Genomic DNA, 25,104 nt, shown 5'->3' with positions numbered 1-25,104 from the left:
TGAGGACGAATCAAGCTGGGTCCCTGTCCTTGAGGTGGAGGCGGGCAGAAATGGAACCTGCAGAACAAGGTCCCGGCCACGCTCAGGAAACACACAGTGCCTGAGCCTGGTTTGTAGCAACGCAAACAGTACATGCCCATGGTGGGGTATGCCTGGGAACGGGGAAGAGGGAGGCAAGTTAGGAGGGAGACTGATGCTGGTGACAAGTGCACTGTGACAAGTGCAGAGGGCCTCGTCTAGAAGGGCAGGGAGGTTGCCCCAGGAAGGGACATTTTAGCTAAAGCCTCAAGGATTTCACCAAACCAAACCAGGACCTGGAAAAATGAAATGGAACCTCATGTGTGAAGAACTCACAGTAACACTGTGCTTCACAGTGAAAGGCTGGAATTTCCCCCCTAAGATCAGGAGTGAGACAAGGAGGCCCTGCCCTCTCCCTGTCTGCTCAACATGCTACTGGAAGTTCTAGCCAGGACAGTTAGGCAAGATCATGAGATAAAAGGCATCTAAATTGGAAAGGTAGAAGAAAATTATTAGTAGTAAAATTATCTCTATTCTCAGATGACATGATCCTTTATGTACAAAACCGAAGGAATTCACTTAAAAAACCCCTATTAGAACAAATAAATTCAACAATGCTGCAATGCACAAGAACAACCTACAAAAAAAGTTGTGTATCTGTTATAATATGGAGCAAATTGAAAATGCAATTAAGAAATTTCATTTTAAAAAATAAAATACTCAGGAATTAAGTCTTTTTCTTTCTTTCTTTCTTTCTTTTTTTTTTTTTTTTAAAGAAGTGTGATACTTGCCCATTGAAACATAATTTTTTTTTTGGAAAAAAAAATAAGACCCAAAAAAGTGGGACTATGTTCTCTGTTCATTAATTGGAAGACTTACTATTATAAATATGATACTACTTCCCAAATTGTTCTATTGATTCAACACAGTCCCTATCAGTATTTCAGCTGGCTGCTTTGCAGAGACTGACAAACTGATTCTAAAATTCATATTGAAGTTCAAGCAACCAGAGTAGCCAAGATCTTGAAGCATGGTGTTGGAGGACTCAGACTTCTCAATTTTGAAACTTAGAGTAATCAAGACAGTGTGCGTCTGGCATATGAACAGACACATTGATTAATGGAATAGAATTGAGAATCCAGATGTAAATGCTCATATTTTCAGCCAGTTGGTGTTTCAACAAGAGTGTCAAAACAGTTCAATGAGGAAATAAGTCTTTTTAATAGATGATGTTGAGACAATTTACTATCCACATGCAAAAGAACAAAATTGGACCTCACAGCATATTAAAAAATCAACTCAAAATGGGCCAAAGACCTAACTGTAGGAGCTAAAACTTTTAGAAGAAAACAGGGGTAAATTTTTGTGATCTTGAATTTGGCAATGGTTTCTTAGAAATGGCACTAAAAGCACAAGCAACAAGAGGAAAAACAAATGGGTGTCATGAAGATTTTAAAAATTTGTGCTTCAAAAGACATTATCAACAATGTGAAAATATAGCTGTGGAATGAGATAACATATTTGAAACTTGAGGGTCAAATCCCACAGCTATAAAAATATTCTTTTTAATGATGTTTAATAAAAGACTTGTTCTAAAGTATATGAAGTACTGTTACAACTCAACAATTAAAAGAAATTGAATAAAAAGATGGACAAAGGATCTGGAAAGACATTCTCTAAAAAATGATACACAAATATCCAATAAGCACATGAAAAGATGTTCAACATCATTACCCGTCAGGGAAATGCAGTTCAAAAGCACAGTGAGATATTACTTTACATCACAGGGATAGCTTTCAAAAAAAAGTGTTGGTGAGGATATGGAGAAATTGGAACCCTCATTCACTGCTGCTGCTGTGTGTAAAATGGTGCAGCTGCTGTGGAAAACAGAAGAGCAGTTTCTCAAAGTTAAACCAGAGTTACCATTTGACAGAACAATTCCACTCCTAGTTATGTGTCTAAGAGAAATGACAACTCTGTGCTCACAAAAACTGGTGCAGAAATATCCATGGCATCATTATCATAATAGCCCAAAGGTAGAAGCAACCTAAATGTCTGTCAACTGATAAAAGCATACAAAATAAAGTCTTTGGTGCATACAATGGGATAGTTTTCAGCCACAAAAAGAAATGAAGTACTAATGTATCCTCCAACATTAATGAACCTTGAAAACTTCATGCTAAGTGAAGGAAGCCAGTCACAAAGGACAGCGTTTTGCATGATTCCATTTATATAGACTATCCAGAGCAGGCAAGTCCAGAGACAGAAAATAGATTAAAGGTTGCTCAGGGTGGGGGATAATGGAAGGATAGGGAATTAATGTGTTAAAAGGTTCAAGGTTTGTTTTTGAGGTGATGAAAATGTCCTAATAATTGGTCATAATAGGTTTGAATATATACTGAAAGTCATTTATTAGTGCATTTTAAGTAGGTGAATTGCATGGCTTGTGCATTGTATTTCAGTTGTGGAAACAAAACTTGAAAATAGTGGTTCTCAAATTCTAGGTTATTTGGGTTTTTTGTGTGTAAGTTTTTTGAGTTCTTTATATATCCTGGAGATTAATGTGTTTGTTATCTGAGGTGTAGGTAGCAAAGATTTTTCTCCCATTATGTAGGCTCCCTCTTCATATTTTTAATTGTTTCCTTTGCTGTGAATAATCTTTTTAGTTTGATGCCATCCCATTTATTGATTCTTGTTTTTACTTCCTGTACTTTAGGAGTCTTGTTGAGGAAATTGGTTCCTAAGCCGACATGATAGAGAGTTGGGCCTACATTTCTTTCTAGTAGGTGCAGGGTCTCTGGTCTAATTTCTAGGTCCTTGGTCTACTTTGAGTTGAGTTTTGTGCAGGGTGGGAGATAGGGGTTAAATTCCATTCTGCTATATATGGATTTCCAGTTTTCCCAGCCCCATGGGAAGAAGCTATCATTTCTCCAATGCGTGATTATGGCACCTTTGTCTAGTATGAGGTAACTATATTCATATGGATTTGTCTCTTGTGTCTTCTATTCTGTTCCATTGGTTTTCATGTCTGTTTTGGTGCCAATATTCACAATAGCTAAGTATGGAACCTAGGTTGCTAGGTTCCCCTCAACAGAGAATGGATGAAGAAAATGTGGTATATATACACAATGGGAATATTACTCAACCATAAAAAGAATGAGTTTTTGACTTCTGCTGGTAAATGAGTGGATCTGGAGACTATCATGCTAAGTGAAATAAGCCAATCCCCAAAAAACAAAGGCCAAATATTTTCTCTGATATGTGGATGCTAACACACACTGGGGGCAGGGGAGATAGAAGTTCAGTCGATTAGACAAAGGGGAATGAAGGGAAGAGAGGGGAGATGGTAGGTAGTGTATTAATAAGTGAAAAATCCCCGTTGATTTCAGGGGAACACATAAATCAAGAAGGAAAGATTGCTATTCCAGATTTCTCAGAGAGATGAGCAAAAACTGCTGAGGAAAACATTCCTCACCCTTAGATGTCCAGTTCTGCCCTTCACTGGGGTATGCCTTGGATCTGTAAAAACAGCCATTGGTGGAAGTTCCTTCCAGATGACAGTCCCATTCAGATTCTGAAAAGATATATCCCTGGGTCTCTTTTTTCCTAGAGAAATACGATGTGGAATAACCAATGGTCAGAAAAAACCCAGCACACTTTCCAAGTTGCTAATTTGTCCTTTGAATTTTATGACTTTTCCTTCCACCCGAGTCAAACAAAAGCAATAATTAATAGAGTGCCAAGTACTCTTCTAAGTACCTGCTGTGAATTAACTCGTCCCGCTACAAGCCTACCCAACAGGAAGTTGTTAATGTTATTATTGCATTTCACAGATAGTGAAACTGATGTAGAGATGGAGTAATTTGAAGTCCTAGCTGGTAAGAAGTGATCTGGGACTTAATGCAAGCTGTAGGTCCATAGCCCACGCTCTTACTCCTCATGGTCCTGCCGTGCCTCATGGACACCACTGACTTCGAAACTGCCTCATAATCTGGACCAAATTTGAAAAGAGACAATGTGTGTGTTTTTTAAAAGAATTTTTTTAGTTGTCAGTGGACCTTTATTTTATTTATTTATATGAGGTGCTGAGAATCCAACACATGCTAGGCAAGCGCTCTACTGCTGAGCCAAACCCAGCCTGGCAATGTGTGTTTTTAGACCCTTTGTGTTTGTTTGAACCCTCTTTCATGCACTCACAGCAATACTGTCATTCTAAATGGGAATAAAATGGGGTGGGGGAGTGGGGAGAAAGAACAAAGGAAAAAAACCAACAAAACACTTTTTTCTCCCCCCACTCCTCAGGGCATAGTAGTATCTTAAAGTCTTTTGCTTTCTCCAGAGGGAGCTGCCAGCCAGCTGGAATGATATAAGACAGCTGCCGGCACCTGATGTGGGAGCTGCGTGGTTTCCCAGGGTTTAGATGAGAATTACTGTGTCTTTCCCAGTGAGTAAAGGGAGCTGGCAGCCCTTGCTGTCTTCCCAACCACCAGTCCGTACCCCATAATTGTTTGAACTTCAAGTGGAGTTGGCTGTTGTTTGTAGTGTCATAGAACAGGACCAGGAATGCTTCCTGTCCCTCCTCCCCAGGGGTCCTTTCAGTGAGCTGAAGAGACCTTGGGCAGAGGACTGTGCACTGAAGCTGAACCGATTGTTCCTTTAAGGAAACCGCTCTTCCCCTCTTGATTAAATGAGTAAATTAGTTCCAGATCTTCTGCCAGAGCTGCACAGTTTAGGAAGGTGAAGGTGAAATATGAAATGTCTTAGGGAGGATACTGCTGTTGGAATGCTGATAGGAGAAAAGCTAGCAAGCTGTAAAAAAAATTAATAGTGCAATTGTTTTAGAAATGTATTCTTAAACTACTTAGGGTGCTAGGAGTGTAACTGAGTAATAGAATGCTTGCCTGGCATGCCAGAGGCCCTGGGTTCAATCCCTGGCACTGCAAAAACAAAAATATATTTTTTAGAAGTCATGAGGATTTGAGGGCTGGTAAAGCACAGAGTTTAGATTCAGAACAGCTCCATGCTTTATCGCTGAAATTCTTAATTTTTAAACAGGGGCCTCTGCATTTTCACTTGCACTGGATTCTAAATTATGTAACAGTTCCTGACAGTGAGATGCATTTTAAGTCAGTATCATATAATTATGGCTGTTTCCTCCTCAATTTCAAGTGCAATAGTATATCCTGTCCAAGTATGCAAATCACCTTGGAGCTGCCTCTCCTACCCTCCCTTAATGTCTAGTAGGCTGGTGAATCGACTAATCTTTGTTGGAATGTTCCATGGTGAAAGTTTAATACTGGTAAGTACTGAATAAGAAGGTTAAGCAGCAAACTTAAACATTATTGAAGATGACCTTCCCTTTTGGCAAGGGATGCCAGGCATTTTGTAGAGAATCTTCTCCCAAAATGGAGAAACTATCATGGGGGAGAATCAGACGCTTCTGTCACACTGGGCCCTCAGTGAGGACATGACCCTGTCCTGTCACTTGTAATACATACTAGGGTAGACTTGGGAATTGGTCTACACTCTGGTTAACTCTGCAACCACAACCCCAGTGAAGTTCTTCCTTCCTGTCTGCCAGGCTTATCTGTGTGATATGGGGAGCGAGGCTTATGCTGACATAAGTTCATTGTGTTCAAAAAGCACTGGGGCCATTTTTTGGTCTTTTGTTTTGGCAGAGATTGTTACTCTAGCCAAATTATTGAGGTGAACCAAGGATAAACCCACAGCCCTCCTTATTTTCAGGCACTAGTATGGGAACTGATACTTAGGGAATATTCAGTTCCAGGAACACACTGTGATATTTCTTATAAAGTGGATGATAAGCATTTACCAGAAAGTGTTTTGGTCAAGGCATCTCAATTCACAGCAGACCAGTAGAGAAAACTGTTGGGAGCTGTGACTTGCGCAGTGGGGAGATACAAGCCCTGGGGAGATGGCCAGTCATCCCGAAGGCTGCTCTATCAGGCTGACTGTGTGGCAAGAAATACTTGGAGTGTAGACTGGGAGCTACTTTAGGCAAGTTTCACCATGTAAAAAAGGTGTGTGGAGAGACAGGGTGAGAGAGGAATGTTGAGGGTCCTGGAGGAGATGATAACTGGGTGGGCAGTTAGTTGAGGTGGGCAGTTCTGCCAGAGTGAGTCTGCCAATGCCACATGCTGGCTTCTGTCATACAGGATAGGACTGGGAACACGCCAAGCTGCCCGTCAGAAGCCCAAGTTATGACTTAAATGGAGCCCTGTTAGTAGCAGAGGTGGCTCAGTATAGAGGCCAACAGGCATAGCCTGGGCTCTTGAAATCTTTGGAATCTAAAGATTAGAATTAATTCTAGGGACTGAGATAAAGTAAGTCTTCAAGTGAGGGTGAACAGTGGCCCCCTGAGAATGAAGAAGGAACACAGTCACTGGGGACTGTCAGCCCTGCCAGAGGGGGGCATCACCTTTCAGGGACACTGTTGGATTTGTTTTTAGCAATTCTGGCAGACACAAACATTTCTACTTCTATTTTATACCTGAGGAACCAGAAGTAAACAAGTCTCCAAGGTTATTGGATTCATTGGGCATCTGGAGCTCCTTCCAACATCGCCTCTCTGGGCCGATGGCCTAGAGTAGGTAACTTGATGAAGTTCCTCTGCTGATGGTGATAGCAGAGCAGTGGGAAACGAGGACCCTGGAGGGAGAATGCCTGGGTTTTTATCTTATTTCAGCTCCATCCACCTCTTCTTTGTCACTTTGGACAGTTTGCTTGGCCTCTGGGTACTAATATAAAGATGAAGATATGATGATACTGTCCTCACCTTGTAGCTATGAGGATTTGATGGGTTGGTAAAGCACAGGGTTTAGATTAGAGCCTGGTACAGAAATGTTTGATAACCATTGACCTTTACATTGCACCCAGAAATCAAGTTTTTTAGGGAAGATTTCAGATGCTACCTAGTGGCTAGATGGACCTATGGCAGGGCTGATGATCCCAAAGAGTGAATTCTAGGAAAATCATTTCTACTTATCTGTTCTTGGAAATCTTTAAAAATCAATATTTTTTTAAAAAATAATTAGATCTACCTGTAAAAACAGCGAATTTTCATGGGATTGCCAAATTTAGAGCAAGAAACTTGAAGGTTGTGTCCCTGTCTCAACTTTGCAGGTTGGAGTAAATTTTTCCCATGTTTCTCCCTCACTGTCCTCATCTGTAAAACTGTTCACAGTGGGGACAACAGCCCAGCACACAGACTCAGAGCACACACCAGAGCAAAAGCACTTTTAAATAGAGGTGTTGGATATTTTTATTCCTTGGACACTGTTATGGTTTGGAGGTGAGGTGTCCCCCAAAAGCCCACATGTGAGACAATGCAAGAAGGTTCAGAGCGCCTTAACCCAATCAGTGATGAATCCCCTGGTAGGGATTAACTGAGTGGCAACTGAAGTGCTAGGATGTGGCTGGAGGAGGTGGGAATTAGGGCGTGGCTTTGGGGTATATATTTGTATCTGATAAGTGGAGACCTCTCTGCTTCCTGATCACCATGTGAGCTGCTTCCCGGTCCACACTTATCCACCATGATATTCCTTACCTTGAGCCCCGAGGAATGGGGCCAGCCTTCTATGGACTAAGACCTCTGAAACTGTGAGCCCTCAAATAAACTTTTCCTCCTCTAAAATTGTTCTGGTCGGGTCCTTCAATCACAGCAGCAAAAAACCTGACTAAAACAGACACAGACTTACTGAAAGTAGGATACTTGTCTACAGAAAGTGTTTTGTCTACAGGGTAGGCAGTATGAAATTTAAACCTGAGATAAAGGTGATTCACCCTCGATCTCAGTATTAATAATTTAGTTAGGTATTGACGGGTGCCACAAAACAGCTGAGCACACATTCAATTCCAAGATGTGTGTGTATCTCTCTCTCTCTCTCTCTCTCTCTCTCTCTCTCTCCTTCCTTCTCTTCCATTCTTTCTACAGCATCCAGATTGTACCATTGTTTGTTTCCTCTCTGCCCACACAGCAGACTCAGATCCTGCCCCAGTGAACCCTTGCCATGACGGGAGCCACGCCTGTGACACAGCAGCACGGTGCCATCCAGGGACAGGTGTAGACTACACCTGTGAGTGTGCTCCTGGGTACCAGGGAGATGGCCGGAGCTGTGTGGGTAAGAGCCATGCTCTGTTGGTGTCCCATAGCTCCTGTTTTCACTCTGCCTTCTCCAGCGGTGTTACTGTGGAAGACAAGTATCTGTGATCTTTGTGATCTGTGATCACATCGATTCCACATCTGCAATTTCAATCGATCAATGACTTTAGCAGCTGTTAATTTGGATGCAGTTATGTAAAAACTGAAGCATAGTCTAGTCAGGTTTGAAAATAGAGGTGGTGATTTGCTGGGTCTATAAAAAGAAACCATCTTTTGCAATTTTTGGATATTTTCTAAGCTTTGTAATTTTGAGCATATATTAAGTAGTTCCTAAATTTACTAGAAAGCATATTTTCTGGTTTCTTTACATTTCAGTCAGTGTTTCCTTCACCAATTATATCCCAGCAAAGCAACAGTTGATGTTTCTTCATCTTTAAAAAAAGCTACAACATATTTTCTTATAAACTAACATTTAAAGAATTCTGAGAAAAGTTGTTCAAAAATTATCTCCCGGAGACCTCACTGGAAAGATTTGAGATAAATTTTTATTTCTGATGAGCTTCAACTTGCATTCATTCCTACCTGTCACTTAGGTATCCTATGTTTCGATTCCTGTTTAGCCTACCACCCTAGTCCCATTGAAGCATCATAGTGGTGAGAAAACTGACTCTTCAGACCTTCCACTCATGGGAATGGAAAGCAGCACTTTTCTTCTCTCTTTCTTCTCAGATGTAAATGAATGTGCAACTGGCTTCCATCGCTGTGGCCCCAATTCAGTGTGTATCAACTTGCCAGGAAGCTACAGGTGCGAATGTCGCAGTGGCTATGAGTTTGCGGATGACCAGCACACTTGTGTCTGTGAGTACCAGAATCATTTCTCTTTGGCCAAAATGGCACTGAATCTTGCTCATTAATTCACTGAGTTTTTCCACTTCTGCTCTATAGAAGTTCTGCTATGTGATTTTTCTTGAAACAAGGTGCATATTGAAATAACCCAAGGCTACAGCTCAGTGGAGCTGTTTGTTTGTGGTTGTGGTTTACCCCTAACTAGATATTTTTGATGTTGAATTACTGGGGGATGTTCTCTCAGTTGGAGTTCCTGGTCCCACTACTTAACAACACTATGGACCTCTTTGAAGAACACCCCAGCTGTAGACAGAGCGTATGTAGTTCTCATCTTAGAACAAGGTAGATTTGTAATTCCAAGGTGCTGGTGCCATGTAAGTAAGAGCCATGTAAAGAGCCTCGTCTTTAATGAATATACCCCCTTCTAGGGTTCCAAACCATAATTTAGACCTAAAAATGAGTCCAAAAGAACTAGAAATCCAAATTCATTGCACTGATAGAGCTAGGTACTGGAGAAAATACAAGCTTTAACCCAGTGTGATATTATATTTTCACCACAAACCCATTCCAGCACTTCTCAAACCTTAACGTGTATATGGCCCATTTAAGAAAGTTTCTAATATTGAGATTGACTCTCCAGCTCTGGCATGGGGCCTGAGAACCTGCATGTCTTGCAAGCTCTGGGTGTGCTGATGCTATTGGTCTGTGGATGATGCTGTGGGGAGTACGGGTCACCATTCAAGTTCTTGGACACCTTTGCCTTCTCTTTTTAGTGATTGCTCCTCCTCCCAACCCTTGCGAGGATGGTAGTCACACCTGTGCTCCTGCTGGACAGGCACGATGCATTCACCATGGAGGCCGCACATTTAGCTGCACCTGTCTACCAGGTTATGCTGGCAATGGGCATCAGTGTTCTGGTGAGTACCAGCGGGGAAGCCTCAGAGCCTCTGGATGGTCACCTTGGATGCACATCCCTGCAAAGACAGGTCCTCCCTGAGAAAGACATTTTTCCTCTTTGACTCAAATGGCCTTGGAATTGCCAAAAGAAAAGAGACACCCTTAGAGTAAGGAAGGGAGGGCACAGGGGTTTCCATGGGACTAGATTGGTGACAGTGTGGTTGGCCTCTCCATTATGACAGCTTACTTTATAAAAGCTAGTGAGAGGACAAAGCCATGGCAGTCATCATCTCAAAGAAGCCATCTCCTCAATGGAGCTTTACTGTGCTGGCTACAAGCATGTTACTCAAGGAGAGGGGATTATAGGAGAACTATTCATACCACGTGGTGGGGATCACTGGGGACCATTTTAAAGGCTCCCTATCACAGGCAGAACTGTACGGTAGCCTTCCAAACTTTCGGATTGTGGGGTAGTAGAGAATGAATAGTCATTTTCCTAAAGATCTTGCATAAATTAGGCTGCACTAATCATGAAAGTAACTTTTCTACTTGCAGAATAGATCTATGAGCATGTCAGTGTATAGTGTATGTGTGTTTGTGTTTAAAGGCATTCCATAGTGTGCAGGTATCTGAGTGACCAAAGGATCTTTTAATTAATTAATCAATTAATCATTAATTTATTTTGGGTGTGTGCTGGGGCTATAATTCAGATCCTTGTGCATGCTATGCAAGTGCTCTACCGCTGAGCCACATCTCCAGTCCTCCTTCTATACATCTTTGATGGAGGCTGTCTTGTGGGAGGCCTGCATTCTTGAGGCACACACATTTTTACTCCATCAAACTAACCATAAGAGGGTGAGTGGGTTTTTCTCTAGCCACAGTTTGTTAAAAACCAGGCTCTTTGGAGAGGCTGCATTTGAATTTGGGTTACCAGTCTGGTCTAAGTCACTAGCAGGAGGTTTTTATCCAGAATTAAGTCTGTTCCAGGCTTCTCTCTATCTGGTGTGATTTCAACCCTGCCTTAGTGTGAGCTGGATATTTCTCAGGCACCTTTGCCCTTGTGGATTTTAGTGCCTTTGCCAGTGCAAGAGCAGATTGTCAGGAGTTAGAACTTTCCCAGGGAGAAGCAAGGCAGCTGGGTCACACATGGCCCTCACTCAGGAAGGGAGATGGGGGCTTGGTACTGCTATTACTTCAGATTTTCTGTGCTCCAATTATAGATATTGGATAAAGCATGGTAAAGTCAGTGCAGCCACAGGAAGTAAGGACGAGGCTTGAAAGGGTGATGATTAACTCACGGATCTTAAAAAGGGGTCACCATGTGCCGCATGGGTGCAACCCACAGGGCACTCAACAAGTGAGGAGCAGAGAGAAAGCAACTGAGGTGCTGGGAGGGATCAAGGTTAATTGACATCAGGGGATTACATTGAGCTGGAAAATGAATGGGTGGTGAGGAACTGGGATTCAGTACATGGGTTATTATCCAGGGGTTCCAGCTGATTTTGCTCTGAATTGGGGCCAAGAAGGATGTCAAGGCACCAAAACATGAGTTCAAAATAGAGTGTTTTAAAAACATTTTCCAAATAGGTTCCCTAGGAGCTTAATAGATCACAGAGTAGCAAATTGTGCTAGAATTGAGCTGCCTTTCAGTACCTTCGTGGTAAAGGGGTTTTGCTGTATAAGAACACTCTTGAATTGACTAGGTCTGTTTCCATCAGTCCCTGCAGATCCCTGCCACTGATGAGGTATAATTGGTGTCTCCCTGTTCCCCTGGTGGTACAGTGAAGAAAGCTCCTACCTTGCTAAGAGGCTGAAAGTCCTTCCTCATTTTCTCTCTTGACACACGGCATCCTATGAAATGGGGAAGAGTTCTCCTCCTCTGTACATTGATTCAGGCTCCCCACAAACCTCTCCGTGTTTGAGCTCCTGAGGAGAGGCTGCCGCCAGCTCTGAGTTCAGGCCCTGGACTAACTGATTTGGATCTAGTTTCACATCATGACCTGAGGCCCACTAAGAAGGGTCAGGGACTGTGATTCAGGGGACCTTAACCTCCTCCAGCTTTGTGGGCTCAGGGGTTGCTCATGTGGGATGCCTTCTGTCTCTTGGGGGACTTTCTCCTTCTCGTTGGTCATTTGCAGCAGTTACTTTCTATCTGTAACGATGGTATCCATGATAATGGCAAGGGTACCCATGGAGAGTAAAAATGGTCTTTCAGATGAGGTCAGAATTCCTAGGCCATGGATGATAATCTTATTGGTGGCTTGAGAGCTTTGGGGAATCCCCTTAGTTCAAAAATAATGATTAAAAAAAAAAAAAAAAACACCTCACCTTGGGCTTCAGAAATAGGTCATGTGTCAGGAATTCCTGCTTCCTGCCATTGCTTGTGGTTCCTGTTACCATTAGAGGTACTTTTAGCATATGTGCTGCCAGGAGCTTCAGTTTCCTGCATTTGCCTGAATGCTAATTTTTACAGCTTTGGTTTTACAGCCAGTTTTACAGCCTCTTACAAGCCCAAAGAGCTGGATGGTCACCAGATTCACTCAACTGAGCATTTGAGCTGCCCTTTTAAGGAGACAGCCAACCACAAGGATAATTAAATATGACAATTTGGGAGCTAACCAGAACACCTTGTCATTTCTAACTTTAGACATGAATTTAGAATCACTTTACTGTTGTAGGTGGAGAAAAGGTAACCAGTATAGTCAGCTGCTCCCCATGGAGAGCCTCTGTGGCTGTATTAGAGTGGATGGTGTTGAGAATTTGGTTTGTTTGTTAACTCAAAGGAACTGATATATGTTGATTAAACTTCCCAGAGGCAGAGGATGAGCAGATGCTAATTTTCTAATTACAATATGAGAGATCCCCCTCCAATGAGCTGAGTGCCTATGGTCCAGTGTGTCCACATAGTGGCGCCTGAGAAAGCACTTATTTATGGGAAGGCGACTCGGTGACAGTGTGGTCAAACAAGGTGGTGGAGATAACTCTAGAAGACATCTCATTTGGATCGTGGGAGGCTGAGTGGGGAACTGTTCTGTTCCCAGCCTGTTCACATCAAGTTCCAGGTTGTAAATCTCCATCTTCCCAGGCAGGTGTGGCTCTGTCATGGGCTGTATCAAGAGGATGCGCTTTACTCTTGTCTAGTTTTCACGCTGAGCATCCCATTATACTTTTTTCTGTTCACACATTAGAAAAAAAAAATTCTGGTCATTATTGTGGATGTGACTAATGCTTTGTTTCAGTCGAGCCAAATTGAGGCTGAACCTTTTGTTTAGGCTCCTTTTATTCTGGAAGACTTCCATCCTCTTGAGGGAGGTTACCTCATCCACAAAGCCTTAGTTTTAATAGTTCCCCCCACAGCCTGTGTGTGGGTGGGGCCAGGGTAAGATGAATGACTTGCAGTTGTCAGCATGTGCCCATTTCAATAAATGAATTAATAATGGATATGAATTGGCTTTTGTTTGAAGTGTCAAGATTTTGCAGTTCTGCAATATATGAAAATCCTTAGGGTACCAGGTGGGAGTGTAGATTACTGAATTATCTATACCGATATGTCCAACAAGTTTAGGTTTTCATTCATATATATATATTTTTGTTATATATATTATATATGTATATGATATATATCATTTTAAAACTGCTGATGATATTTGCTTATATTTTTCTTTCTTATTTTTTTCTTTTCTATAAGAGGAAAATAAAGGAAATTTCTGGTTAATTGGTGGTTCTAGATACCAGGACTTTATGCTTCTAACATAGAAGTATTTGGAGCTTCATCTGGCTCTTCTGCATCTCTCTGAATATTCTAGGGAGATGGTGCCAATAATGAAAGAAAAAAATACCATTGTTCCTATATTTATCTTCCTTGTAGTGTTACTAAAAGGAAATTGATGATTTATAGTCTAAAGGTTAGTTCAAAGGTAATAACTTCCTGGAATTCACTATAGATGAAAGATGCTCTAGAAATATATTGCAGAATATTTTTATCTGAGCAACCACATGTTTGATTCATATACTGAATGTTCTTATCTCATATGCTAACTTACACGTTTCTAGATGTTTTTCATTAAATTGACCTTTAGGCATTAGCATTTTTCTGGTCATGTCCAGAGGTCTTCTTAGGTTGACAATTTGTTGTTCCACGTGTCCTGAGCCCATGTAGATGCACAGGTTGTGTGCCATGAAGTCATGCTCTTCCTTCCTTCTCTCTCTGCCTGGTTCCTGACCTCTGCAGATGTTGATGAATGTCCAGAAAACAGATGTCACCCTGCAGCTACTTGCTACAATACCCCTGGCTCCTTCTCCTGCCGTTGCCAACCTGGATATCAGGGGGATGGATTTCAGTGCACACCTGGTAAGGTTTGGAGGGCCAGACTAGGCACATAAATCTCACTGCTTCTTCAGTGATGTCTTTCTCTGAATCTTGGTCCACTCTTTATTTAGCCTGGTCTGGGGTATTAGGGGGTGGATTCTTTCTTCAGTTACCTCCTGCTGCCTGCCTTCCTGATGGCTCACTGGCTATTACATTTATGGAGGCCTGGAGTTTGTCCCATCCCTCATCCTGCCTAGTAGCTGCTCTGATTAACTGCCCTAGTGAGCCATTTGCTTTGATGAATGTGATTTAGATGAGATATTGAAAAGTTTACTAAATAGGACTCATGAGCCAGGAGCGAACACCCAAGGGTGTGACTGTCACTGACCTGGGGCTTCTCAGATTTAAACTCTGGGGCTCAAGGGATAAATGGAATTTGACTTGTTCTCTCCAAAGTCTTCTGGGATATTTGGGTGGATGCCATGAATGGCTCTTCATTTTATCCAGATAGCAGTAGGCCCTCGAAGGCTGAGGAAAGGGCTTCTGTCCACTTAACAGTCATTTAGGAACTTAGAGAGTAAATTGAGAGATAAGGTAACAAACTAGCTACATAGTGGCAGAACTTAAATGAGAATTCAGGACTCTAAGATGCCAGTGCCTTTATCTTCTTTTCCCCATGATAGAGTGTCTTCCAATTGTAGAAAAAATAGCACAGGAGGCTTTGATCTTAGCTGCTTAAAGTCGATGGGTTGCTCTACCTGTTATTTCTCCTTTGTGTCTCTCTTTGCCCTGGTTCTGGAAGACTCCACCTCTGGACTGAAGCCCTGTGAACACCAGCAGCGCTATGCCCAGGCACAGCATGCCTACCCTGGGTCCCGGCTCCACATCCCCCAGTGTGATGAGCAGGGCAACTTCCTGCCCCTGCAGTGTCATGGCAGCACTGGCTTCTGCTGGTGTGTGGATCCTCATGGCCGCGAAGTCCCCGGCACCCAAACTCCGCCTGGCTCCACCCCACCTCATTGCGGGCCACCACCAGGTGAGCCCACTAGGAAAGAAAGCTGGAACAGCTTGGGCCGAGGCTCAAGAAGTAGAAGGAGGCTGTGGACTGGAAGCCCTGCCCAGGTCATGGAAACATGGGGATGTCTGGCCACTGTCCTTTGATAGCCTCTTCCCTCTGAGGAACACTTAGATAATATGTGTACTCATATGTGCATGTTTATTATAGGGACATATACACATGTGACCTGTGACATATGGGATCTGTTACACACTGAGCTCCAGCCTCTTAGATCCTTTTTGAGTGCCAGGCTGGAAGTTCGGATTATCTAGGTCAGGCAGAGGTCACACTGAGATCTTCGAGAGCTAGAGGACCTTGACAGTCTAGAGTTTGTCCGGAAGGAAGTCTGCCTTCCTATGTAACTCTTACTTAGCTCTGCCTTCTGAATTGCAGGATGCAGCCTTGAGGCCCTGTTTATGTGGTTAGGAAATATAAGTAGGAAACTTATGGGTAGATCAGCTAGTTTTCTCTAACTGGGTGACCCCAGCCCTCTCCAGTCTATCCAGCATGTTGACAGGGAATTCCTCTTGTCTAGGCCACCTTTGTAAGAGGCACAGGAATCTGTTTTTGTTCAGAAGATGAGGGACACTGATGGTGAACATGCCTGTTGTTCTGGCCGTCAGGTTAGGGCACAGTTAGCGAGTGTCCACAGTTGATGGCAATAGCAGGCAGCTAAGGCATCTTGCTGTTACTAGCTGAGTTGTGTGAAGCTTTTTTTTTTTTCCTCTCTTTTTTGGAAGAACTGATATAAAGATCACAGGATGTGTTTGCCATGATGAATTATAACCAAAATGATTCCTATAGCCACAAGCTTGCTATTCAAGACCCATTTTTGTTATTGAGAAAGATTCCAAAAATATTCACCTTGGATTTTAATGAGTGAATAGAGAGAATGTTGGAGAATCACCAATAGTTCTGAGACTTTTTAACAATCTTAATTGTTATGGCCAGGACTTCACCCACTGAGAGTCATATGGGTGAAAATTGGTAGTGGTTTGATCCATAGCAAAATCCCCAATTTATCTCTGTCCTTATTTTTAGGAAAAAATTCTGCATATTCAAAAGAGTGCAGAGCCAGGTACGGTGGCACATGCCTGTAATCTCAGCAGCTTGGGAGGCTGAGGCAGGAGGATCACAAGTTCAAAGCCAGCCTCAGCAAAAGCAAGGCATAAGCAATTCAGTGAGACCCTGTCTCTAAATAAAATATAAAATATGGCTAGGGATGTGGCTAAATGGTTGAGTGCCCTTGAGTTTAATCTCTGGTACTGCCTTCCTTCCCCCCCCCCCCCCAAAAAAAAAAGAGTGCCAAGAAATCCTGTTTCACTTATGGCTTCTCTTTAGAAAGTCTAGGTTCCACTCCAGCTGGGAGGTGCCTTAGGGGATTGGTTCAGAGTTCTATTAAGTTTATTAAGACAAGCATGTGTTAAGGACAATGATTCAGACTGAGAAGTTAATGACTAAAATAGGGACACATTCCTTTGTGCAGACTTTCTCATGGTCCAGACTTCTCCCTTGGCACTGGTTTGGCCTTGGCTGCCATTTCTAACTAATCTCATCTGCATAATGGGGTCAGCTGTAGGGGAATGAGGATGTTCTGTGCCCAAGATTTTAGAATATTTAAGCCCCTGCCAAGCAGAAGAGGAAAAAAGAAATCTATGATTGGATTGAGAAGTAGCTTCAAAGAGTAAGGAATGAGGGATGCCCACATTATGAGTGGTTTGAGATCCACTCCCCAGAAATTGACTCTGCCCTGTGTCTGCATTTCCAAACTGAGAGATGTGCCTTGGGTGGTCTCTTGAACAAAGAATGCATCCTCCAATTCAGAATATGGAGCAGGGTGGTGTTGGGAGCTTCCCCACGGTGTCCCACCCTGAAGTGGATGACAGGTGTGTGGGGAGGTAGCCTTCTGTTTCCTGGTTCCTGGAGCTGTACTGGAGTGGGAAAATCAAGTCCTGCTTCTCCATGAGGTCTCAAAGCTTTGCTTCCTGTGGGTCAGGAGTTGTAGTGGTAAACCGAAGGGTATCCTCTTCCCCCAAACCGGGTGGGCCTTGCAGTGGACCTAGTTGAGTTTGAACACGGAAGATTTGATTCACCATCTTCCTGCTTCCCAGAGAAATTGTCCCTGCTGCAGCTGTATTTCATGTTTCCAATTTTGTTCTTCGAAGTCATTAGAGGGTTTTGAGCAAAGGAGTTGCAGGAAATGCCTTGTTTTAAATGAACCAAATGTCTGATGGTTGAGTTTACTCTGGTTTAGAGGGAGGGAAGGCCCAGGAGTTTGGGAGCAGGAAAACCAGAGCAGATGTACAAGTAATCCCAGTGGGAGACGATGGTGCCTTGAGCACAGTGATGGGGTGGAAGTGGTGAGAAGTGAGATGTTCAGGATGTCTTTGAACTTGTATTTGACATATCAGATATGAAAAGCAGAAGAAAGGAGTCAAGAATGAGTTTGCCTGAGAAATGGGGAAAGTAGAGGGCTATTTACTGATATTGAAGAGACTAGAGAAGAGCAAGCTTGATGGGGAAAGCTGAGGACCAGGTTCTGTTAGTTTCTGAGATTTCTATTATGCATCCAAATGGTGGCAGCAAGTAGATACTTGGTTGTGTGATTCTGCAGCCTGCAGGCTTTGAGTTAAAGGAATTAAAAAGGAAGGAGAAGCATCTCCTCTTATTTAAGTCTTCTAGGTAAATTTTATCATAAATGAACATGTTAATTCAACGACCCATAGCAGTCTTTTCAGACAGAAGCACCCATGTTTGGGAAGTTGTCCATAGCCCTGTGACAGCAATCCAGGAGGGGACAGCTTTGTAGATGAAGTCAGCAAGGCTTCAGGCATTGTGTGGGCTGGGAAGGAAGGGATAGGAGGGGAGAATGCTGAAGAAAAGAGTAGCAATGTGGCAGAAAGTTAGAACTTGCAGAAAAAAGTTCAGCTTTGACAGTCCCAGGAGTAGAGTGGCTGAAGTACTTCTAGAAACCAGCTAAGAGTTTTAAGTTCCTTTCTACCACCTCTACCATGCTGTGCACACTAATTACAGTAAGTCTTACTTTTCCTCAGTGTAGTTTTTCATTTTAAGGCCATGTAGCAGAGCCAGGCTTTTAGCAATGACTCTGAGACACAGGCCAGGTTCAGGATGGCCCTCTTAGCAATAGGTCCTGGAGCTTGAAGCAAGGGGGAAACAATTGGTTTTTAAGCATCACATAGGCCTCTGAGTCCCCAAAGTCTGCACAAGTGCTCTGTCAACACAGGTCTCCTTTGGTGCCAGCAGTTGTTCACATGGCTTCTGCTGGCCTGAGCAAGATCATCCTCCTCCCAAGGCAAAGCAAACTCTGCCCTGTGAATTTTACCTCCTCTTATTCTTTCCTCATGTGGCGGGGGCTGGATGGCAGATTCTCCAAAAGGATCTCTTGTGATTCTCATAGAGAACTTCTTAGAACACATTTGCTTCCCTGGCTCAATATCTAGGGGTTTGTGACCTCATTACCGGACAGTAGGAGGAAGGCCAAGAGGTCATGTGGGGGGACCTTGTGCTACATGCCACACTGTTTTAGGATGGCAGTCAAAGACTCTTTGTTTCCTCATCTGCTCAGAGCCCACCCAGAGGCCTCGAACCGTCTGTGAGCGCTGGAGGGAAAACCTTCTGGAGCATTATGGCGGCACGCCCAGGGATGACCAGTATGTGCCCCAGTGCGATGACCTAGGCCACTTCACCGCCCTGCAGTGCCACGGGAAGAGCGACTTCTGCTGGTGTGTGGACAAAGATGGCAGAGAGGTGCAGGGGACACGCTCACAACCAGGCATCATCCCTGCATGTAAGCACTGAGGACAGTCCAAACTCCCCTCAGCAGCACTGAGGTCCTTCTGCAGGGCTGCTGTCCTCTGTGGGTGATGGGGTCTGACCAAAGAAGTCACTTCATCAATATACTGTGTTGATTTATAATCTGGTCCCCCTAATAGCCCAATTTGGATTTAATGTTGGTCTTGTCACCAGCGGTTAGGACAGCATTTGGAACAGCTGGAACTCCATGCAACATGTTATTTCTGCTGCTCCCCAGTCCAGGGTGAAAGGGCAACATCCCCTGGGGACCCAAAGAGGTTTCTTCCTTTCAAAAGCAAAAACCCCTCTGCTTTGTTCTGAGGGAAACATTTTTGGTGCCTCCTTTCTTAGTAATTGGCAATGATTTACATAATTGATCCTTGAAAAAACCCTAGAAATTAGAATTTCTTTTGAAGAACATCTGGAGCACATCTGTCTAGGGTGAAGAAATTTTGATATATTTGGATGCTCTGGGATGTGAGAAAGTAACTTTTCTTCCTCCCCACCCACCTGTTTCCTCTCTTCCCCCTCCCCACCCCCCACTCTTTCCCATGGCCAGGTATACCCACGGTCGCTCCACCCACCTTCCGGCCCACGCCACGGCCTGATGTGACCCTGCCATCAGTGGGCACTTTCCTGCTCTATGCCCAGGGCCAGCAGATTGGCCACTTGCCCCTCAACGGCACCAGGCTTCAGAAGGACGCCGCAAAGACCCTACTGTCACTGCATGTAAAGTGGAGTTCTCAGGCAGGGTGGGGCTGCAGGGCTTTCGGGAGGCCCTCTGTGGATTAAGTCAAGGACATCGGGTCAGGAAATCCCTGAGGGCTTTTGCAATTTTCATGGGTCCGGTGCCACCACCACAGAAGTGGGGCTCTGTTGCTGGGAGTCACATCTGACTGACCACAGCTATGCTCTCCTGTGGGCTCACGGGGTTTCAGATATATGGAAAGGGAGTTTCAGACCTGTCAGGATGTGGAGGCTGGGTGGTGATCCTAGGGAAAAGTGACAGATTCTCAACTGGAGTCTCCAGGTCACAGACATTTCCACACAGGTCCTGGAAGCCAAAGGAAAGGAGGTGGTAGCTCAAGGGTGGCTTCTGTGGTCAGTTAAGAACACCAAGTGGAAATGAGCTAAGCACTGCATCACTGTCACCGCCCTCCCTGCCCATTTTGGTTGTCCCTTGACTCACCTCTTTCCTAACCGTCTCAGACTCCATCATAATGAAGATCTGGGGAGTGTGCACTGCCAGCAAAGGAGTGTGTGGAGCTTTCCCTTTCTGGGGCTTGCCTCTTCCTGAACCAACAGCTTCCCTATTACCAAGACAGCCCGATTTGGAAGGAAGGATTTTTTTTTTTTTAATCTAAAATGGGGAATAAAAAAGGAGGCTCTGCAAAAAAGGCATTGACATGTACAATGGAAATATTCTATTTCTAAACTGCACAATGGGGATACCTGCCCACCATGAGAAAGAATAGTTTAGGGTTCATGTTTATATTTACTTCTAATAGTGAACTACTAATTGGTGGCAAAGAAGCTTCAAAGCAGTCAGTTATCAGAAAAAGATGTTTTCTCTACCTTTTTAAGATTTGAGAATGTTTTACCCATGAACTCTAGCATACTGTTTTGTAAGCTTCTTCAGAAGAGGCAGAAGCTAAGAACTTGCCATTGTGTCAAGCTAACATCATTTATTCGAATCACTGTCAGATGCTTGTGTATTTCTGAACATGCCCCTGGCAGGACAGGATGGTGATGGAACAGGAAAAGATATGGACATGTGTCACAAGCACACCTTAGGGAAATTTGCTTCAACTGGGACATTTTCCCCAAGAAACTTATTTTATGAATTCCATGATTCCCTGGGCTAATGAAGTCCGTATGAATGTGCATATTGCCTGGGACAGATGGCTTTTTAATTTTAATTTTCCAGTGAAAGTAACATTCTTAGACTCCCCCTATATAAACTGCCCACTTTTTTTTGTTGTTGTTGTTGTTGTTGTTTTGGTACTGGGGATTGGACTCAGGGGCACTCAAGCACTGAGCCACATCCCCATCCCCAGCCCTATTTTGTATTTTTTTAAAGACAGAGTCTCACTGAGTTGCTTAGCACCTCAGGCTGGCTTTGAACTCGTGATCCTCCTGTCCCAGCCTCCTGAGCCACTGGGATTATAGGCGTGCACCACCACACCCGGCAAGCTGCCTACTTTTTCACAGGAGCCAAATCCTGCATTGTACAGTCTCTGGCAGTGGCTGCTGTCTTAGAGGCATAAGTCAAGCCAACCCCCAGGAGGCTTTCTTGGGCAAGAAAGGACGTGGTGTGATCTCCGGGATAGTTAGATGGCCTCTGATGTTACTTTACACTTCTGCTGGGGTTCTTAGCAGGAGGTGGAGTTGGAAACTGAAGCAAGTCCTATGTATAGTTGAGGATAGGAATATCACAACCCTGACATTTTAAAATAAAAGATGTTGTTATTATTTAGCAGAAAGGAATGAGGGGAGGCCTCACTAGCCAAAGATTGGAAGATCGAAATTCCCCAGTTCCTAAACTCATTAAGTTAGACTTTTTAATATAGTACAACTGAAGACTTGCTTTGTATTAAAGATTAGGAGCAGAGTACAGCTGATTGCATCTCAAGTAGGGGAAAGACCTCACTCAGCCTATGTACAGGGGTGGGGACGATAGATTTTGTTGGCATATACTGGCAAATTTTAGAAAGGCTCTTTCAAAAGTGGTAACATCTAAAGGGATTATTTTGCTCCAGTAAGTGTTAAGGCCTTTGCTTAGACTGTTTCCCAAGCAAATTATTTTTACCAGCAGTGGTAACACCATTTCTTGAGGGGCTTATTGTATACCAGTTTCTGATTAGGATACTTTATAAGAATTTATGGTATTTAAAAAAATTTTTTTTAGTTGTAAATGGACACAATACCTTTTATTTAATTTATTTTTATGCAGTGCTGAGGATCAAACCCAGTGTCTCACACATGATAGGCAATTGCTCTATCACTGAGCCACAACCCAACCCAAGCATTTATGATATTTTTATAGCAGTCATTTGAAGTAGGTATTGCTACTAGCCGTCTTATGAATGAATAAATGAAGGCATGGAGACTTAAGTACCAGAGTCTCACAGTTATTAAGGGGCTGAGCCTGGCTGTGTGACCCCAGGGAGATCTCCACTGCCTACATGAAAAACCACTCTGCTCTACTGCCTGAAAGACCACAATCCAGAGCAGCTTGTAGCCAGCGTGAACATGAACTTAGTGGGGATGGGGGTATCCAAAGAATCCTAATGCTTCTAACTTTATGATTGGTTCACGAAGGGCTCCATAGTTGTGGGAATTGACTACGACTGCCGGGAAAGGATGGTGTACTGGACAGATGTTGCTGGACGGACAATCAGCCGGGCCAGCCTGGAACCAGGAGCAGAGCCCGAGACTATCATTAACTCAGGTCAGCAGCTTCACTCTGCAGACACTTTGCATTTCCTTTGATTGAACTAAGTTACTTGCCTTAAAAAAAGGCTCCCTCGGTTTTCATCTATCAGGGGAGATTTAAGTTCCACCCAAGTCACTTTGTTGAGTTATATCAGACCAGCTTCTCTATAAACAAACCTATTCAAACTTAAGGAATGAAAGAAATCACTACTGCTACCATGAGCTCTTCTCAAAAGAAAGGGTTCAGGATACAAATGCAGGGTATAGTGAGTTTATGCTACTTGTCCCCCAGCACAGTAGATGTTTGGTGACATCAGGGTGGTAGTTCTATTAGTATACATAGATGGTCTAAAAAGAAACAAAAGGGTTGGTTCCTCAATTAATCTGCCTCTGGTGACTTAAAAGATTCTTCTTCTCAGGCTTTTTTTTTTTCTTCTTTTTTTTGGGTAAACTGTTCAAATATGACAGATCTCTCTGCTCTAGTATACTCTTGATGCTCTAAAATTCTCCAGCCCTGCCTTTGCTTTATTTCCAGGTTTGATAAGCCCTGAAGGACTTGCCATTGACCACATCCGAAGAACAATGTACTGGACAGACAGTGGCCTTGATAAGATAGAGAGGGCCAACCTGGATGGCTCCCAGCGCAAGGTCCTCTTCCATACAGATCTGGTGAACCCCCGTGCCATTGCTGTGGATCCAATCAGAGGGTCAGCCCAGCTTCCCTAATTCTCCTGTTACCTGTGGAACCTGAACTTGAAGCCCCTGGATTTTTAATAGTGTGGGGAGGATCAGAATAAGAGAGCAAAAGCCGAAATGCATTAACCTCAATATTTATTGAGGACTTACTACTAGGTGCCAGACATTCTTTTAGGCAAAGACAAGGGTCTGTTCTTTAATGGAACTTGCGTTCTATTAGGAAATAAGACCATGAACAAATAATATTTGGTGTTGTGAGAGGGACTAGGGACTGCTAGATCAGATGATCAGGCAGGGCCTCAGGAGATGACATTTACACTGGAAAAAGCAAGTTCATTCAGCACATTTAGAAACCACAGTGCTAAAGCCACAGCAGGGTTTTCCTCTGTAACCAAAGCTCAGACAATGGGCATTTGAAAGTCAATATAAAAATGTTCCCACTCTGTGACAATTACTAAGGACACTAACTGGGACATATAGGACTTAATGGAACCAGGAAGGATTTTTATACTTGAGAAGCTCTTGCTATACCTAAGCGGAGCTTCTACCAAACAAAATTCCACAGTAGTCCTTCATATCAGTAAAGAAGTTTTCAGTTTGGAAATTTCAAAAACACTTAAGTGCAAAGTCTCAAAGGTAGTTCTGAATTTGGGATTCCAAAGAATTAAAAACCTTTTAGGAAACCTGTTTTTATTTTGGTGATGCTGAGGATTGAACCCAGGGACTTATGCATGCAAGACAAGGACTCTACCAACTGAGCTATATCCCCAGCCCAGGAACTGTATTTTGATAAGCTTGCCTTTCTAACTTTTGCTTCTTGACATGAAACTAGGGAAGAGCTGCTGAGCAGATCATGTGTCCATGACCTAGAGGAAAAGGCATATTTTAAAGCTAACATCCAAATCACTGCTATGAGTTTAAAAATAAAAGTAGAACTTAATTTTTATCAAGATGGAAAATAATAATGCTAAAGGACTTTAAAAAAATTTAGTGAAAACAAACACCTTCACATATGTAACTAAATTTTAGTTGTTAAACCCTCCTGGATATTTTACCCTTTTAATTTTCTTCTTTAAGAAATCCACAAATAATTTATGTCAAATGTTATATGTCTGTGTGAGCTTTGCAAAATTCACTGTTTTCAGTACCTTAAATCATTTTGGAGGAGATAGGTTACAAATGATAAAGCAATGATATGCATACCCTACCCTCTCTCTGGCTGCCTTTATCTTAGCTGGAAGTGGAAACTGCATTCTGGGTTTTGCTCTCAACCTTCATCTGTTAGGCATAAACGATGAAGCTTTCAACAGAGGAAACCCATGATCTCTTCCTCTTTGCTCTTCGAATAGTTCAACTAACTATAGCTTTTATAAAACAGTATTTTATAGATGATGCTTTCATCATTACTTCTCTAAAAATATTTTTTCTTTAACATGTAACCTATTTCCAAATGAGATAAATTTCTAGACATATCTGTTATATGAGAATTTTGCATATTTAACAGGGCATTTAAAAGGTAAAGTGCTTGGCTTAGTGTTTCTATCTCTGGGGGCCAGGTGTAGATTAACAGAGGTTCCTCTTTGGCAAGTACCAGAGTATTTTCCTTGGAAGATCTCCCTCTTAATTCCTTGGCCCAGGGGATTTGACAAGTTTCATAGTTTTTAACAACTGCATTTCTTTGGATTCTAGGCCCAAGATCCAGTTCAACATTTCAATAAATTAAGGGTTTCTGGGCAATTGAATCAGAGTGTCTAAGAAGCAAGAATTTTGATAGACTTAAGATAAATTACTTCTTCCACACATTTGCAAATGTCAGAAAACCTTGTGTTACAGGCAGAAGTAGGATATGACTAGTTATCTATTGCTGTGTAACAAATTGTCCCCCCACCAAATTTGGCCATTGAAGATAAA

At 42.9% G+C, this 25,104-nt stretch overlaps 1 protein-coding gene across 2 annotated transcripts in view; it reads left to right on the top strand.

Annotated features, from left to right (window-relative positions):
* The window catches only part of Nid2 (nidogen 2), a 59,112-nt gene that overhangs the window by 29,200 nt on the left and 4,808 nt on the right, over positions 1–25,104 (top strand). For both annotated transcript variants that reach the window (XM_026391052.2, XM_026391053.2), the window contains exons 9-17: positions 8,016–8,159; positions 8,870–8,998; positions 9,760–9,903; positions 14,115–14,234; positions 14,995–15,228; positions 18,836–19,057; positions 19,622–19,791; positions 22,384–22,513; positions 23,033–23,204. In XM_026391052.2, coding sequence (XP_026246837.2) covers positions 8,016–8,159; positions 8,870–8,998; positions 9,760–9,903; positions 14,115–14,234; positions 14,995–15,228; positions 18,836–19,057; positions 19,622–19,791; positions 22,384–22,513; positions 23,033–23,204 — 1,465 coding nt within the window. The remainder of the gene's footprint in view (positions 1–8,015; positions 8,160–8,869; positions 8,999–9,759; positions 9,904–14,114; positions 14,235–14,994; positions 15,229–18,835; positions 19,058–19,621; positions 19,792–22,383; positions 22,514–23,032; positions 23,205–25,104) is intronic.

This window comes from Urocitellus parryii, chromosome 6 (assembly GCF_045843805.1).
Source record: "Urocitellus parryii isolate mUroPar1 chromosome 6, mUroPar1.hap1, whole genome shotgun sequence".
NCBI classification, from domain to species: domain Eukaryota; kingdom Metazoa; phylum Chordata; class Mammalia; order Rodentia; family Sciuridae; genus Urocitellus; species Urocitellus parryii.
This window is presented reverse-complemented; position numbering and strand designations above follow the sequence as displayed.